At 64.9% G+C, this 11,144-nt stretch overlaps 1 protein-coding gene across 3 annotated transcripts; it reads left to right on the top strand.

Annotated features, from left to right (window-relative positions):
* The first annotated feature begins 401 nt into the window (after positions 1 to 401).
* On the top strand, positions 402 to 9,157 carry ZNF414 (zinc finger protein 414). 3 transcript variants are annotated; one of them, XM_087769032.1, is made up of 10 exons: positions 434 to 516; positions 1,327 to 1,374; positions 5,174 to 5,307; positions 5,752 to 5,853; positions 5,939 to 6,046; positions 6,293 to 6,398; positions 6,628 to 7,151; positions 7,520 to 7,570; positions 8,269 to 8,427; positions 8,732 to 9,157. In XM_087769032.1, exons 3-10 carry the CDS (start codon positions 5,238 to 5,240, stop codon positions 8,806 to 8,808), a joined length of 1,197 nt encoding a protein of 398 aa, XP_087625158.1. In that variant the 5' UTR covers positions 434 to 516; positions 1,327 to 1,374; positions 5,174 to 5,237; the 3' UTR covers positions 8,809 to 9,157. The 3 variants fall into 3 exon arrangements, with proteins under 3 accessions (XP_087625157.1, XP_087625160.1, XP_087625158.1); XM_087769031.1 differs by lacking the exon at positions 1,327 to 1,374 and having other exon boundaries at positions 402 to 516; XM_087769034.1 differs by lacking the exons at positions 1,327 to 1,374; positions 7,520 to 7,570 and having other exon boundaries at positions 402 to 516.
* Positions 9,158 to 11,144: the final 1,987 nt, after the last annotated feature.

The raw sequence follows: 11,144 nt of genomic DNA, 5'->3' as shown, positions 1-11,144 counted from the left end.
AGGGGTTTGGGGAGCTCCAAAAAGCTTGGGGTGCCCTGGGATGCTCTAAGGGGTCCAGGGCTTCCCAAGAAGCTCAGGGTGCTCTGAGAGCCCCGGGATGCTCCAAGGGCCTGGGGTGCTCCAAGGGCCCGGGATGCTCCGAGGCCCCCGGGATGCTCCAGACCCCGGGATGCTCCGAGAAGCCCGGGATGCTCCGAGAAGCCCGGGATATTCCAGCCGCCCCCAGCGCTGGGGTGCGGAGCGCTCCCGCTGCCGGCATGGGGCAGGGGCGGGGGCGGGGGGGGGGCTGCAAAAACACCCGGGAAAAAAAGCCGGTGGGCACCGGGCCGGGGCGGGGCCGGGGCGGGCCGCCCCCCCGCAGCCCCCGCCCCCCCTTCCGCACCGCTCCTTCCTCCCCCCCCCGTCCTCCTCCTCCTCCTCCCCCCGCTCTCGCGACAGCTCCGTGCAGAAAATGGCCCCGCGGCCGCGCCGCCGCTGATGCGCGCCCCGGGCGGCGCCGGCCCCGCCGCAGCCCCGGTACGTGCGGGGACGGGACGGGCCGGCACCGGGGGGCGGCACCGGGGGGCAGCACCGGGACCCGGGCGGGGGGACCGGCCCCGGGAGGGGAGCACCGGCCCCGGGGATGTACCGGCCCCGGGGCAGCGGCGGTACCGGAGCGGGTACCGGGCCCGCGGTGCCGGGGCTTTGCAGGGAGCTGGGAGGTGCGGCGGGGGCGGCGGGGGGGTGCGCCGGGGGGGCGGGCACCAGCCGTGGGGCTGCTGCCCACGGGGGGCTGCAGGCTACGGGGGCCACTAACCCGTGGGGCGACTAGCCGTGGGGCTGCTAGCCATGCCTGTGTTACTGCCCGCAGAGGCTACTAGCCATGGGTGTATTATCCATTGGTGGCTAATAGCCACAGAAACCACTAACCATGGGGGTGCGCCCCATGGGGGGCTGCTAGCTGTGGGGGTTACTACCTGTGGGGCTAGTAGCACGGGCACAGCTAGCCACGAGAGCTGTTAGCCCCCGCTCTTTGCAGGCGTGTGTGGCCCGTGGGAGCACCGGGACCCGCTTCGCCACCCCGAGCATCCCGGGGCTGCGCCTGCCAGGGTCTCCCCGGGGTCTCTGCATCTTCCCACACACGTGGGAGCCGCTTTGTTGCTGTCAGGGGCTGGGGGATGCGGCTGCTCCTCTGCTGCTGGAGCGAGGGGGTCCCGCACCTTGGCCGCGGTGTGAACTTGACCGAGGCCAGGGCCGCCCGCTCGAGGGGCAGCTTTGTCTGGGCTCAGGGAGGAAGGTTTGTCCTCCCCGGATGGCTCCTGAAAGGAAAAAGGTTTTTTTTTCCAGCTGAAGAGCTGATGTAGCCCGGTGGATCGGCCGGCTGCGGGCAGGCAGGTAAAGGTGGGCGCCAGGATGGTGCGGGCACATGGGGAAATGGTAGCACGGCTCTCCCCCGTTCGCACGTCACCCGGGTCGCCGATGGCTGGGAGCAAGCCGGGGGGATGGCAGGGGCGGCTCTGCGGGGAAGGCTGGAAGATGTTTCCCAAGGAACCACTGAAGGGCCTCAGCCGAGCTGCCCCTGCGGCCGCCGTGGGGACATGGCACGGTGGCTGTGCACAAGGCTCGGCGCTCACCTCCGTGGATGCCCACGCTGCCACCGGCAGCAGCTGCGGTGGGGTTCAGGGTGGGCTCTGTGGGGCTCTCCGGGCAGATTTTCTGAGTTGGAAAGCAAGGAGCCTGCCCTCAGAGCAAGGTGGAGGGGTAAAACATCGAGGCAGCGGCTTTACTCCAGCCCAAGCTGGGATTAGGGCACCCAAGTTGTGGTGGGCATCGCGAAGGCTGTGGCTGTGAGGCAGGGGCTGCCGGGCGGCAGAGATGCTCGGAGCATCTTCCCCCCTGCCACGCCAACTCTTGCAGGGCTCCCTGTGATATCTGAAGGCAACAGGAGAATTTACGACGTGCATTTTGATTTACGACATGCATTTTAACCCCGTGACCAGTGGCCAGAGCGCGTGCCGGGGTGGGCGGGGGGCTCGCCGCGCCGGCAGGAGCCGTGCTGCTGTCACAGCCTGCGCTTCCTCCCTCCGCGCCGCTCGGCGCTCACCGGCTGAGCGATCACATGAGCCCCTTGTTCGGAGCCTTTGTCTCTCATCTCCGACGCCGAGGAGCTGCGTTTCGGGAAGCCTCTGCAACCTCTGGCCATAGACCATGCGGAGATGATCAAATAGGATTATTTGTCCCATTTATCCTCCCAGGGTGGGTTTGTAAAAGTCTTCTGTGCTTGGCGATATGTATAAACCCCCTGGTTCGTTTGAGGGAGATGAGCTGTATTCATTATTAACTGAATCAGCACCAGTGGCTGCTCTGGGTGACCGGTAGCTGCAAGCCCTCCCGTTCACCTCATTGCCATCAGCCCCATGAAAGGACTTTTCCTGGGTCCCCGTTCTCCGCAGGGGCTGGAGCGAGGGAGTTTGGTGCCAGCAGGTTTTCAGGGAGACTGAACCTGTGGCAGGAAAACCCTTCAAAAAGTGATGCCGAATTTGCGGTGGCTCTGAGATTCAGGTTTGCAGGGCAGGGTTTGCACCGACACTGGGGGAGTCACATCTCTGGTGGCCACCTAGGGTCCCTGGGGACGGGGACAATGGCAGGTCAGCAGCACCCGGGTCAGAGCATCGTGCTCAGGGTTGCAGAACGAAGGGTCCTGGAGGATGAAAAGTGTTGGACGTCATCCCGCGGGAGGTGACAAATAACAGCAAAATGATACAGGTGCCCCCAGCTCCCTGAAAACCAGGGCCTGGGCTGAGCGTACGGCGATTCTACGGTGCTGCCGTCATGTCCGCTGCCGAAAGCACACCCGCGTTGAACAGCTTTGCCCTGGTGGGACGTCGGCAGGGCCGCGAGCCGGGCACAGGCATGCTCAGGCGCGCTGGCTGCAATGAGGTGCACCCTCACCAGACCTGCCCGTTAGTATCCGCTCAAGAGGCATTTTCCCAGGTTTTCCAGACAAAAATCAGCTTAAAACGCATCTTTGGGGTACCGCCTGCCACTGGGAAATGGAGAGCAGCATCAGACAGCGCATCCGAGATGGAGAGGAGGGAGGTTTCAGCACAAGCTGTGACATGCGAAGGAGCCGCTGGGTTTGACGCTGGAGCACTGGGAGCTCTCTGCCCCGGGGAGCCAGCAGCCCTGCTGCCGTGCTGCCGAGCAAGAATTTCCTGGTTTCTTGAAAAATGGACTTGAAAAAAATTGCCTGTGCTCCTGCTGAGCTCTTGGTGCAGCGGGCACGGGCATCCTGCTCCCTTATGGCCTCATCTGGAGGCCACCAGAGACCAGCGGTCCCTGGGGGACCGTCAGCAGGCCCTGGGGAAGGTGGGGGCATCAAGGATTGACCTGGAGGCAGCATCTCCAGCGGGGAAGCGGGGACCTGGGGGTGATTCGCTCCAGTCTCAAGGACTTGTGCTACGAAGAAACCCTCCAGCAGCGCCGAAGCTCCACGGCTTCAGGGCAGCCACCGAAACGTGGCGGTGCCACACGGACGCTGCACAAGGGGCTGAGCAGGAAGACGCAGACCTGCCTCGATACTTTGAATGCTTTCTCCCTTGAGAAAAGGAGAAAGTCTCATATTCCTGAGACTTTTTTTCCCAGCAAAACTGCATTTCCCCCTCCTGATAAAACAAAGCTCCATCAAAGCTGCCATGAACTTTCTGCGCAGTGTTTACCCTGCCCCGGCCGTGCCACTTCGTGCAGACCGAGCAAACCAACCCCTCCACCAGGGCTGAATTTCCCCTCCCAGGACACGGTCAGCCCCGGCGCTGCCCCAAACCCCCCCTCTGGGGCCGACCCCCCTCCAGCCAGTCCTGGCCTTGGCACAGGTTGCATCCCGCAGCACCGGCAGAAGCCGCCAAACTGAGAAAGCAACAACAAAAAAGAAAAGCAGTGCAACCCCCAAACAAAGCTGCAAGCCTGGGGGTGGCCAGAGAAATAATCCCACATGGATTTTCCCCCCCCCACTCTGATTTATTGCCCACTGGGTTGCAGTCCCAGCGACGCCGGTTGCTGCAGTAACAGCCGCTCAGCTCGCCTTCACCAGGCTAAAGCCCCGCTGTGCGCAGCCGGCCGGGAGCAGCGCTGGATGGGAAAAACTGGGAAAATGCCTCTTGAGCAGATGCTAACGGGCAGCTCCGGCGAGGCCAGGGGGGACAGAGGTGGCTGATCCCCAGGGACACTTGTCTTGGGAGTCATTGAGCTCTTGGGGAAACATTAACCTTCTGACCAACTGCAGATGTACATGTTGCAGCCACTCTGCAGCCCCAGTGCTGCTATTATTATTATTATTATTATTATTATTATTATTATTATTATTATTATTATTATTATTATTATTATTGTTTTCTTTTTAACTTTGACGTTAAGACACTATTGAGAAGTCTCCCAAAGTGAGGGACTTTTCGGATGTTTTTTACTGAGGGTTAGTATTTGGCTTTTGCATGTCGAAGCCTCGTGCCGAGGCTCCATGAGGCCAGGTCAGTTTCATTTTGGGGACCGTCTGATGTAGGGTGTGTGAGGGAGCCACCCCCACACGCCCATCAGCTGGGCATCAGGCCCTGCTGCCGATGCTCCTGGTCACACAATGGGACCTGCTGCTCCTTTTGGCTGGAAAACCCTTCGAAACTGCGGGTGGGGGGAGCACCCAGCGAGACCCTCGGCCCGGACAGTCGTGGCCAGGAGCAAGGGAGGCTGGAGCAGCTCCTGCAGTCCCTACTTCGATGGTGCCGGAGCTGCATCACCTTGGCAGGGACGGGGGTCCTGTGGGTTTGGGGGGGATTTTTGAGTATCGATGCTGTAGGCTGGACCTTACCACGAAGCGGGAGTCTGGCGATGCATGGGGCAGATGGCAGCTTGGGGGGGGACCTTTTGGGGGGGGTCGTGGACCACCCCTGGGACAGGAGAAGCGGGAAGGGTTGGCGACGACTCTGGCTTCAAAGCCCGGCCCAGGGCGAAGTGCTGCATTTGCAGCGTGTCCCTCCTGCAGAGATGCTGCAAAGCTCCTGTGAAGCCATGACCAGCTTGGCCCAGGAGGTCCCCAGGCGGGAGGGTCGGTCCCACAGCCACAGGGCGCCGAGGAGGAGGAGGAGGAGGCAGTCGACATGGCTCCATGCTGGGCTTTAACCTCTTGCTCTTGCACTCGGTGTAGCATCAACAGGAGAAGACGCTGTCGGCGGCGCGCACCTCATCCCGTGCCCACCACTGGCCAGGCCATGAAGATGGAGAAGGATGAGGCAGTGCCCACCTTCTCCCTGGGGGGTAAATACGCCGGAGAGGGGGCAGGTGAGTCCCTCGTGCCACGGGGGGGTTGGCGAGAGGAGTCGGGGCAGGACGTGGAGGAGAAGCCTTTGCTCCTGTTGATGTGAGGTCCCTTTGGCCAAATCCCACCCCAGAGGGGGAGCACCCTGAGGGGAGGTGGGGGGGGTGGGGGTATGCATGTGGCATCACCCAGCGTGTTCAAGACACCAGCAGGCTTTGCCTTCATACCAGCAGCTTTTTCTAGAGCAAAGCCCCTCCCGTCTCTAACCACCCTGGAGGGCTCCTGCCTCTCTGGTCCCTTCCAAGCCAGACCCCCCCCCCCAGTTGCCTGCACCCCTGTTTGTAAAGGGTAGGAAGGAGGGCACAGAGGGACGTGGTTTAGGCAGGGGCTGAGGTTTGGTGCTGCCTGCGCTGCCCGCTCTGCCCGTGGCAGCTGGTGCCCGCTGCCTAACAGCCTCATCCCGGCAGGTTGCAGCGAAGCGGCTCTGCCTGGTGGCCCGATGCCGGTGGCGGGGAGCGGAGGGACCCCAGCCCAGGACCTGCGGTCACTGAAGCGCAGACCTGTCCCAGGTGAGCTGAGCCCCAGCCCTGCCCCAGGGAGGTGACAGCAACGGGCTGGGGCAGGGACGAGGCCAATGGATCTGTCTCCTTCCAGGCAAGCACTACCAGTGCTCAAGCTATGGCTGCAAACTGGCCTTCCCCAGCATGCAGGAGCTGATGGACCACCTGAAGGTCCACTACAGACCCACGCAGTCCCTCGAGGGTAAGGCCAGGACACTCTGCGTCGCTCCATGGTGCCCTTTTTTGGCTGGGAGGTGGTAAAGCAGGGCTTGAAGCTGAGGCAGCACTGGTGGGGGTGCCTGTGCCTCCGGGAGGTGCTGCACAGCACTGGACGGGAGTGGGGAGAGCATGGGAGGTGCTGGAGACCCACTGGTGGGGCTGCCCCCAGCCCCAGGGGGTGCAGCGCAGCCGGGCTGTTGCTGAATTTCTGCCCTATTTCTTTGCTCAGGCAAAACCTTCCAGTGCCCCACACTGGGCTGCACAGAGACCTTCCCCAGCATGCAGGACCTCATGGCCCACATGAAGGTGCACTACAAGCCAAACCGCTACTTCAAGTGAGTCCCGCTGGTCCCCGTCCCCATCCCATGCCGCCCTGCCATGTCCCTGCAGACCCCTCCTGCAGTGTCCTATCTGGGAGCACCCGGCAGCTCCCAAACAGCCCCGAGCACAGGGGCTCCCCCCTTTGCAGACCCCCCCATCTCAGCGGCAGACCCCGGGGCCGGGGTGCGGGGGGGTGATGCAGAGGGGAGCGCTGCTGCTGACGTCACCTCCCCGGCCCCGCAGGTGTGAGAACTGCATGCTGCGCTTCCGGACGCACCGCTCCCTCTTCAAGCACCTGCACGTCTGCTCCGACAGCGCCAGCAGCCCCGCGCCGCCCCCCAAAGCCGACAAGCCCGTCCTGCCTGCTACCTCTGCCCTGGAGAAGGAGCCCCCGGCCAAGCCACCCGAGGGGCTGCCCAAGCTCCGGCCCCCGGAGAAAGAAGCCATCCTCCCCGGCGCGGACATTGCCCCGGCAGCCCCTGCCGCGCTCCCCACCAGCCTCCCCGAGCTGCCTGGCTCGCTGGAGGCGCTGCCGCTGGTCTCGCCGGCCCCCCACCCCTTCCCGCTGTTGGAGCCCAGCCTTTTCGGGCCGTCGTCCTTGACTCGGTTCTCGGGGCCACCCCCCTCCTCGGTGCCAGGGCCGTTCCTGTCCTACGTGCACCCTTCGCCCTACAGCTTGCCCCAGCCCCCGGCGCAGCATCGCCTCCGGCCCTACGTGCCGGGCCACGGTCCCCCCGTCTCCAACGCCGTCTGGAAGAAAAGCCAAGGTGAGCGCGCGGGGCCGTTTGGGCAAACCTTCTTCTGCTCCTGCCTTGACCAGCAGCTCCCGGAGGAGGACCCGCCGTTGGCCAGCTGAGGATCCCCCTCCTCCTGGCCCCACACAGGGCCACCCTGGCCCCCCCCCAGCCCCATCCCACCTCCAACACCCCACTCCATCCCACCCACGGGGATGCTCGATTGGAGAAAGCACCAGCAACCACCAAAAAAAACCAAGCCTCTAAATTTTCCCGGCCCTGCTGCTCCCCGGCGTGCTGGGGGTGCGAGGCGGGGGGCCGGGCCAGGCCTGCCCCCCCACGTCCCCCCCCCAGGGAGGGGAAGACCTAATGCTTGTCTTGCCCCTCGATTCCCTCCGCAGGTGTGAGTGTCAGCCCACTCCTCCCATGCTTTGGCTCAGGAGTGACTCCAGGTTAGTTTGGCACCTACTGGTTGGGGGGTGCTTTCTGTCACTGGGGGGGTGGTGGGCGGTGGGGAGGGCCGCAGGGGATGGGAGAGGCCCCATGGGGTGCCGCAATGCTCCCCAGAGAGCAGAGGGGGAGGGCGGGCTCCCTTGTTTTTGGGAGCTGCGCGGAGAGGGGATGCTGCCCAGGTAGGGTTGGAGACGGCGGGGGGTCGCTGGCTGCACCCCCCCGGGAACAGCCCAGCCTGGTTCCTCCGGCGCCCGCGGGCGGAAGCAGCAGGAGGAGGAGCTGCAGCAGCTGCTTGGGCTCAAGCCCCCCCCCCAGTCGCCCCAGCCCCGAGGCCAGGCTGGAAACCGCTGCCCTTGGCTCCATGTGGCGCAGAGAGGCGATGGGCAAAGGGAGGTTGGGGCCAGGGGGCACAGCCTTGCTCCCTGCTCCCAGATTTGGGGTTCCCCCCGTGGGGAGGGGACCTCTGTGCATGTGGGGCTCGGAGCAGAGGGGCTCCTGCCCCCATAGCACCGGCCGATCCGAGCCCCATGGCACCCAGCACGATGCAGCAGCACCCAGGACCGCCTGCCCTGCACCCTATGCTGCTGCTTTGTGTGGCTCTCACTGGTGGGAGGGGGCTCCTGGGCACAGCTCCCCCGGCTGTGGTTGGGGGGCTGGCGGGCGAGCGCTGTGCTTCCCTCCTCGCCCGTCCTTGCAGGGCACTCCTCCAACAGCCGCATCGTGTGGGAGCACACGCGGGGCCGCTACACCTGCATGCAGTGCCCCTACTCCACCGCCTCGCGGGAGGAGATGACCCTGCACATCGAGGACCACCGCAAGAACCCCCCGCCGCCCGCGCGCCTGGACGCAGAGATGGGTACGGCTTGGGGGGTGGCCGGAGGGACCTCGGCTGCCAGGATACTCACGGGGAGTGGGCTCGGCCTGCCCTGCATGGCCAACACGTACCCCCTTCCCTCTGTCCTGGAGCAGGGGGTGACAGGCCGCTGTAGTGAGCACCAGGCTCCAGCTCCTGGCTCCCCAGCCTGCAATGATGCCCTGGGCAGTCCGTGTGCCCCCCATGCCCCCTCCACTGGGTGCCAGCCCCCAGGCAGCCTCCCATGGGAACTGGGATGCAAGGGGATCGGCTGCGATGCTGACAGCTCTCTTCCTTCTCCCTCCAGATTTTGGGGTGGGCATCACCTCCTTCCATGCCAAGCTGACGCCGGAGATGGAGAACTCCGTGTACTCCCAGCTCTGATGGCCCTGGCTCCCACGGGACTGCTCCTGCGCCTCCCCATCCCTCCCCCGGCCGGGCAGGGGGGCACCGCACAGCCCCGTGCCACCGCGCTGGGACAGGGGCCCCTTCCTGGGTACCGGGAGCATCCCCCAGCATGGGGTGGCAGAGCAAGGGGTGTTTTTTTTTCTCTTGAATTTCTAGCCTCCCTTTTATTTTCGGAAACTCTAAGCCCCTGGAACCCTGCATCTCCCTCCCCTAAAGGTTTCGTTGCTTCAGCTCCAGGGGCTCTGGGGTGAGCCTAGTAGGTTGCTCAGGAGTTAGTGGACTTCTCTGGATTGAGGTCTTGAAATAATAAATGGGAATTGTACAGGAGCGGCAGCCAGGAAAGCCTCTGTCGGTCCCTGCGGCGGCTGGGGGCGATGGGGGAGTGCCGCCCCGAAGGATGGCCCCCACCCAAAGGAGGGGGCAAGTTGGGGGGTGCAGGGTGTGCGTCAACACATCCCAAACCATGAATGGCTCCCGAGAAGCAGAGTTGGAGCTTCTGCCAGCTGTGCCCCCCCCCCCCCCCGCCCCAGCTTGGGCACCCAAACCAGGGAGGACCTCAGCACCCTTCTCCAGCACCTGGCTGGCCTCGGTGGCTGTCCCCACCCCACCACTGCCAGAGGTGCCAGGAGGCGACTTGGCACCAGGCAGCAAGTGGAGAACAGGCCCCTGCTCCACCCCAACGGCTCTTCCGTGCCCTGGTCCACAGCCCTGGGGGCTGCACAACCCCCTGCACCCCCTCCGTGGGAGCTCAGCAGCCGCGCATTCTCACCCCAGGGTTCCCCGAGTCCCGCTTTGCCTGTGCAGGCGCCGGCCCCATCCCAGTGAGGTGAAAAGTTTGCTCCAAACTGGTTTGAGTGAAGGCATGCTGCCGCATGCCAGCCCATGCTGCCTCGCTGGCCAGGCGCCAGCCACTGACGGAGCAAAGGACAGGAGCGCCGGCACCCTGCTGCTCCGCACCCTGCGGTTGGGTGCTGCCACCAACCCCGGGAGGGGACACAAACCCCAGGGGAATTATTTTTTCCCCACACTTCAGCCCTGGCTCTCACCTGTGGAGCTGCCCCTTTCCCAGGCACATTCACCCCAGAACACAGGTCCCGGGGAGGGGGGGCTTCCCCCTCCCACCTCCCCTGCCCAGCCCTGCCTGTTTCTGGCAGCAATAATCACGCAGCCTCCCGTGCGTACGCCAAGCAGGGGGGCACCGAGCAGAGCCCCAGCGTCCGCAGCTGGGCCCCGTGATGGAGGCGCAGGAGGGGCCGACGGCAGCGTGGCCGGGGCACATGTGCCTTCCTCCTGCTGCAATCCCTGCACACGGGCGGGCAGCATCACGGACCAACGTGGTTCACTCCTGCCTGCAGCCCTGCGTTGGGCAGCCTCTCCATGATGCCTTCTCCAGCCCACTGGTGGGGACTGGGCCCTGGGAGAGTCACCAGCCAGAGGCAACACTGGCCCTGGACAAGGATGGAGAGAAACCAGGGGAAGCAGAAAGCCAGCTGGACGGACAGACTGGGCCGGACAGACCAAGCTGCAGCTCCAGTGCCACTGCCTCCATGCACAGGAGCGAGTGGGAGGGCCCCGCAGCCCTGTGTCTGGGTGGGGAGGGGGCGGCGAGGCTGTATTTGAAGGGGGGGGTCCCTCACCCAGGGTGGGAGGGCTGGGCAGGCAGGGGTGGCAGCCCCTCCCAAGCCAGCAGTGGGGAGCAGGCCTGGGAGCGGCCACAGCGCTGTTCTGCCTCCCAGCTCTGGTCCACGCAGGGCCCCCCGCCATCCAGCACGGACCCCCGCTCACCCCAGGCAGGAGGACAGACCTGCTGAAGTGAGAAGCCTGAGCTGAAGCCCCTGGCTGCTGAGACCCGATGGAGCCACAACTCGTTACAGAGCCAGAGCAGGACCATGCAGCCCCAGCAGGACGAGGGACCCCTCCGACCCCCAGCGCGGGGGGAGCACCATGGCATCGGGCACAGCTCGGACCCCCCAGCCCCAGGCAGCTGCCCTGACCCCCCAGCCCAGCCCGCAGTGGGGTTCCTCCTCCCTGCCTTGCATTGATACCTGAACACCGTTTCCTCCTCCAGGGCAGAACGCAGGTGCCTGCCCTAAAACCCGGCAGCGGGACCTTTCCCCAGGCTTCCCCTGAGCCTGCAAGCCTGGCTGCAGCACCTGCAAAGGCAGAAAGAGCAGCACAGCAGGCGCTGCCCCTTCCCGTGCAGGTCCTGCAGATGCATTCGTGCCAGGACTCAGCTGCATCAGGATGGTCTGTGCCACTCCACACCACACCAGAGCCCCCGCTCCGACCCCATCCCCACCCCACCAGCAGCC

Source organism: Nipponia nippon, unplaced genomic scaffold (genome assembly GCF_047370975.1).
Source record: "Nipponia nippon isolate SJK-2023a ecotype South Korea unplaced genomic scaffold, ASM4737097v1 scaffold_31, whole genome shotgun sequence".
Lineage (NCBI taxonomy): Eukaryota > Metazoa > Chordata > Aves > Pelecaniformes > Threskiornithidae > Nipponia > Nipponia nippon.
This window is presented reverse-complemented; position numbering and strand designations above follow the sequence as displayed.